The following is a 6324-nucleotide window of genomic DNA, read 5'->3' as shown; positions in this document are numbered from 1 at the left end:
AAAGTAACTGCAATGCAAAACAGAAGCCTTTTTTTTTTGCTATTCCTTATCATTTCTTATACCACATTTATTACTGTTTTTATCTGAAGAAGTCCTTCAGTACATGATTAAGTATTGTCATAAACTTCTGTGACATGATTTTTTTGTCTCGGTTCTTGTGGAGAAGACTGTGTAAGCAATGTTTTTGTTTTGCATTTTTCTCTGTGTTGTGTGTGCGTGTTTTCATTAGCATCTGGAAATTTCTTTGTAGCTGTGTTTAACTTAATGTATAAATTATTTCCTGTGTGTGAGCCATTCCACACTTACTATATCCATAGTTCTGAAGCATGTGAATGATTGTAGGTTGGCAGCAGATGAGAATTTTTGTGTAGTGCAAGTATCTCTCTTATTTAAGGTAGATATAGATACGCTATATATATTATCTTGAATTCATCTTTCAGTTATGAATGATAGAGAAAAAGGATGACATTTCTGTGATCTTAATGTTCTTTTCTCCACCACTTCTGAAGAAAGGAATGCGGACAGCATACGTATGACCACAAAGCGTTTATCTGTAAGGGGGATGCTTGGCGTAAGTGGGACAGCTATAGAGATGCCTTCCTAAGAACAAGACTTGCTTGAGTTTGTCTTGTAAATCCTCAATACTCAAAAACTTAGGCTGTAGAACAGCATTTTCAATTGAATCTGTTTACTGCTATCTATAGTAATATCTTAATTTACTTCTGAGTTTTGAAATACCTTGCCAACAGAATGTCTTACTGTGGCTGGATATCACAGTGACCAATTTTGTTTATTAGTTGTCTGGGCTGGGTTTCTCAAAATCTTTATTTCTAGAAACTTTCCCGTTAGGATACATGAATACTTTGGCTTATGCTGTTTTGTTCTCAAGAGTTGCTGCAGTTCCACTTTGAAGTGTCAGTAACAGAGAGGAACAGCAGCAGGACAGAGTTTGGGCTTGAATTGCTCTGCCTGTAGCATGATCCATGTTGGAATTATTTTTGGGATGGTTTTTCACATCCCTGTCTCTCTCACAATGTAGTATGCAGATCCAAGCAGAAGGTTGGAGCTGTCAAGAATCATTCTGCCTACAAGTGAACCTAGGGAGCAGCCTGCAGGTACCCGAGTTTGTTGTCCAGCTGGTGTTCTGGGGATCTCTGCTGTGTCTTTTCTGACTGCCGTTTGTATACCTGAGCACCTGTTGACACTGGGCCTCTCCTTTTCATAGTTCTAATGACTACTCCCACACAAAGGCAAGTGGCAACAGGTAGCTGTAACCATAATGGATGAGGGGAAGAATGAGGGTAACTAACGTGCTGCAGTTGCATGCGCTAACAGTTCATGCACCACGGGATTCAGAATCCTGCAGAGTTTCACGCTTTCAGTAGAAGTCCACAGTTTAATAGAGATTAATACACAGTTTAATAAAAACATAATACTTGTTACCTTGACTTTATCTTCAAATCTCACCTTCTTTTACAGGACGTAATTTTTGCTTGTTCATCTTTCTTCTTTATACACTATTCAACATGCTTTTGTCTTACATTTTTTCTTTATATTGGTTCTACTTGTTTATGTATTTATTACTACCGTTATTTTAAATATTAAAAAAATGCTCTGAGTTCCTGGCAGAGAGAGAGCTTTGTGAAGGCAGGTGAGGAAGATGTTCCCATACTCCCTTGCTCTGCACTTTGTTCTGGATTCTGCATCTCTGTTAGTTTCCACATCAGTCTTTTCTGCAGGTTGCTGGGGCCGTGTGAAAGAGTGGTTAGAGAATGTGGTAAACTTGCTATTTGCAAAGTTCGAGCACATGAAGTACAGTTGTACTGGCAAAGTTAGTTAAGAGTCAAGGGATACTCTGTGAAATAGTGTTGTATGATAGTAATTAGAACTGGAAACTAACAGCTGGTGTTTTCAGACTGTATGTGACATTATGATGCTGGCTTAAAGATTCACACTCTACCTCGTGCTCTGTATGAGGCTGCAAATCTGTTCCTCCTTTGGTGCTAGCTTTGTAGGCAAACCTAATGATTCCACAGTTGTCTGTGGTCTCTCATTTTGAAAAGGAGCATTAGTGTTGCAAACAGTGGGTCTGTATTACTAGCCCGGTCACCATACAGAAATAAAACTCTTCTCCTTAAGAAGTTTCGCTGGAACATTTGACTCGCAGGAAGCAAGGAAAAGTGAAACCTCCGTGACTCAGCTACAGCTCAATCAGCTACTTGTTCTTCTCTGGGTTTATTTTCACAGGTTTTTTTCAGCTGAATAACATTAATCTACCGGAAGTACAGTTGATGAAAATGTCTTATCAGACCAAGGTGTATCAAGTGTAAAGATTCTTATCCATCACAGCCTGACTGTATCAAAAGTGTTTAAAGAAGAACTGTGAAATCTTCTCATGTATGATAAGCAGAATCAGAGCAAATAGTTTTGTATGCAAATTTGCTCAATTTAGAAACTGTTTTGAGTCTTTCAGATCAGTTTTACCATGGACGTGTACGGTGTTAATAATCAACTGTAATTTAATGACAAAGAAAAAACTATAGTGAAGGAACAAGAATGTGTCTTCAGTTGTGTGAGGCTGAATACTGGTAGTCCTGCATTCTTGGAGCTATTTTTCCAGTATTTAGTTTGAAATGTTGGCAATATCAAAGACTGTTTTTAAAGTAAAATTTAACCTGGTCACTTTTAAACAGTTTTTATGCCCTATTTCAGAAAATCATTGTCTATGTGAAATGAAATATCAATGCTGGTTTAAGTAGTCTGAAGTATGAGTGGACTTAAAGGTAAGTGGAGAAATAGGTAGATTAGATGGATCTCAATACGTCAGTTCACACCAACTGAACCTTTGGGGATGTGTGTATTGCTTTTGACTGGACTTGAACAAAAGCAAAGGAAAGTATTGTCTACCTGAAAATTAGAGTCTTGTGATTGGATCAATACTGCTACTGCACTTGCGTATTTCTGACCAAATTTACATCAGAAGCACCTCAGCCTTTCACATCCCGAGGCTGTGTCAGGCTTGCAGGGGCAGTCACCCTCTCCAGTCCAGTGAACACTGGTTGACAGCAGTGGGAATAACTCCCAAGAGGAATTTCCCCCCGAAACAGCCTTCAGCCTGCAGTCAGAGCTCCATGACTACCCTGCAACGGGTGACAGAGCCAGCTGGCTCTGGGGGTCCCACGTGAGCGGTGATGCCGCTGTGCGTCTGTATGCGTGTACTTGTGGCATTGCTTTTCAAAAGTGCCTCTTGTTCGTGTGATGATTTGGGAAGCATGCGAGGAGCAAACAGGACTGGCGTTTTGCCTTGTGTGTGCATTTGTAGGTGCGAATTGCTATTTGCACGTGAGGCCAGCCGCTAGAGAAGAGCTGGGGGAGATGGTGCAAGGATGACCCGGACTGGTGCCTACCTAGTATCAAGGCATTCTGTGTATTCAGTCCCTGGTTTCTTCTGAAAGAAGCTCCTAAAGCGGCCCTGCACCTCTCCCTCTTCGGGTGATGTGGTCAAGCGCCCGCGTGCTGCTGCAGGTGCTCTGTCTGGGAGGGTGCTGCCAGCCAGGGCCCGGCTGGGCGTGCTCGAGTCAGCTCATAGCCCCGGGAACCGGTTTGTCGGGGCCGGCGCAGGGCACCTCCTTCAGCGCCCCGGCCTGGGGCGCCGTCCCCCGGGCGAGGAGGAAGAGAAGCCGAGGGCAGCCATGAAGGGGCTGAGCCGCCTCCTCCGCGCCGGGGAGGATGCCGCTCAGGGAGCCGCGGCAGCCAGCCACGACGGCCGTGAGTGCGCGGGGGTTGGAGGCGAGGCGAGCCGGTGCGCAGCGCCGGCCCGGGGCCCCTCGCTGCGGGCGGCACAGCCCCGGGCGGCCTTGCCCGGGAGCAGCGCGCCAGGCCCCGGCAGGGCTGCCGGGACAGCGGGGTCCACCCGAACCCCCTTTTTGCCTCGACTAAAAAGCAAAATGAGCGGTGGGGAGAAAAAAGGAGGAGGTTAAGCGTGAGCTGCTTGATAGGTGGTGAAAGACATCAGCGAGGACGGGCGGATGTGGGATCGGGAGCTGGGGTCAAGGGACAGGTCCTGCCAGCTGCCCAGCACCCCGCTGTAACTTCACCCCTGAAGCTGCCCGAGGGGGTTTGCTGGCGCTAGCCACGTCCCTGGGGCTCAGCACCTGCCAACAGTTTCACAGCCGATCCGGGCCGCCGTTTTGGGGGGCACACAGAAATCGGGGGGCTTTCTTGCCTCCTTGCACTCGGTGGCACGACTCCCCGTGAGGGGGTCTCCAGCTTTCATCCTGCAAACCGGTTTGCGAAAGAACAGCCTGCCCTGGTGTGGGCTGCAATTAGCGAAAACGGGTTATTTGCGGAAACTGAGCCGTAATTGTTAAACGCTGCCGCAGCCCTGTCCTGTGATCGCAGCGTGACAGGCAGGAGCCGTTCTCCTGGGCCACGCTTCCTGCTTCCAGGCTGGCAAAGAGGGCAGACAAAGAAAAGGAATGAATATCACTGTTGGACTCAATAGGTAGTTTTTCCCATGACTGCTTTGAATTGGAAAACAACTATTTTAGAAAAAGATTCTCATGACTCAACAGAATAACTATTTTGCCCTAGTCATTTTATTTCTGGTAATAAACAATGTAATGTAGAGAAAACATTGATAATGTTACCAAACCATTCCATACATGACTTAATTTTTAGAAACAACAGAGTGAAAGTAATTTTTGTTGTCATTTGAACCTGAATATTGTTACTATTTTTGTATTTTACCTCCTTGGAACTCTTCAGCCAGTTCAAATTCCTGGTTTTTTTACATGTGCTTTTTGAGACAATGACAGATTTAACCTTGTGGATACCACAACAGGAAATTAAAAATGGCAGGGGCAGGGGGTGTGTGGAAAGATTTCATTGTCTATGAGTACTGAAACCTCTGCTGCACTTTTCTATTTCATTGGAAGTTATCCTTATTTGTGGTATTACTGAAAGACAGATTGAGGCCACTAAAATAAGATGGAAGTATGAGGAAAGAAAAATGGAACGTACCTCAAAGCTCAAGTTTCTGTTGAGGGAGACTTTCTGTGTTCAGGTCAGCAGAGCGCTTTAATTTTCTGCATCTTTTCACTTCCTTGCCCTTCCAAGAGAGGAGAAATGTTGGGATGTTCAATACACCACAGACAGGGCTCTCTATGAAGGAGATTGTTACCGAAAATTGTAACGAAGAAAACTCTCCAAACCAAATGCTAGTTTAGAAAGCCGACATTGGTTTATTGCAGCGCTGGGTGCATGGGGGATTTCTCCTCCTAACATGCACACCGGGTTAAAATCATGACAGGTATTTAAAACAATTAACAAAGTTAGTTATGCCTACTGGTTTTACCCCTTAATTAACTATTGGTTAGTATTTTTTCTTACTTCGTCTTAAAGTTATAGTTCTCTTTTAATTCACCACGCACGCTCAGAGAGTAGGGGGCTTAACTGGGTTGGGGGCTTTTCTGGCTAGCAGGTGTGTTCTTTAGCATTATAATGAGACAAGTTAACGCTAGGGCACTATTTTGGCAGTCCATTCTGTTTTTCTAAGATTTGTCCTTGTGTTAATCGTTATTGCTTGTTATCAGAGAGTTAGTGAAGACAGTCTTTATCTCTAATATGTCTAAATGCCAGGTGCAGTTGTTATGAAGTATCTTCTTTACATTCTTCTCAAGACGTTCTTACTTTGTTTCCCAAGACGTTCTTACTTGCTTTTAACACTTATTTTTCAAGATGTCCTGTAACAAAATCAACTGATAAAATTACTACTTTTAGTTAGCTCAAAAGAAAAATTGAATATAACTATTTTATAGTTATCATAACTGTATAATTATATTTATATTATATAACCTGTAGGGCAATAAGTCAGACATTTTGTATGAAGCCAAAGAAAACAACCCCCCAAAAAGATTGACAGCCACAAATAGATAATCGATTGCTGCTGTTACTTGAAAATAGAGTGATTGCTAATAATGCAAGAGTGCCAAACCCTGGAGACTCCAGCTTGGATAGAAAGCTTCCATATATCTGTAGTCTGACAGCTCTATACTCCTGTAATTTTATGCATGAAGAAATAATTCTGCAGAAGCAGCAAAAGGTTGTGCAGCGAGTCAGTGCCGTGGTGCGCCTGGATTGCCACTGTTCTTAACTCCTGAATTAAGAGGTATTAAGAAAGAGAGATTAATAAGAAACATCAGGCCCAGAGCAAAAGGTACTCTTTTTAATAGCATACGACCAATTCATGATTTCTGGACAGGAGAGAAAAGATCAGCCGTTAATTCTTTGTCAGAACTACAACAAAACTGTCCTTGCCAATGC

At 43.4% G+C, this 6324-nt stretch overlaps 1 protein-coding gene across 1 annotated transcript in view; it reads left to right on the top strand.

Annotated features, from left to right (window-relative positions):
• Window positions 1-3692: 3692 nt before the first annotated feature.
• The window catches only part of ANKDD1B (ankyrin repeat and death domain containing 1B), a 33405-nt gene continuing 30773 nt past the window's right edge, over window positions 3693-6324 (top strand). Inside the window, exon 1 of the mRNA XM_059833928.1 lies at window positions 3693-3768. Coding sequence (XP_059689911.1) covers window positions 3693-3768 — 76 coding nt within the window. The remainder of the gene's footprint in view (window positions 3769-6324) is intronic.

The sequence above is a fragment of the Gavia stellata genome, chromosome Z, assembly GCF_030936135.1.
Source record: "Gavia stellata isolate bGavSte3 chromosome Z, bGavSte3.hap2, whole genome shotgun sequence".
NCBI lineage: Eukaryota > Metazoa > Chordata > Aves > Gaviiformes > Gaviidae > Gavia > Gavia stellata.
This window is presented reverse-complemented; position numbering and strand designations above follow the sequence as displayed.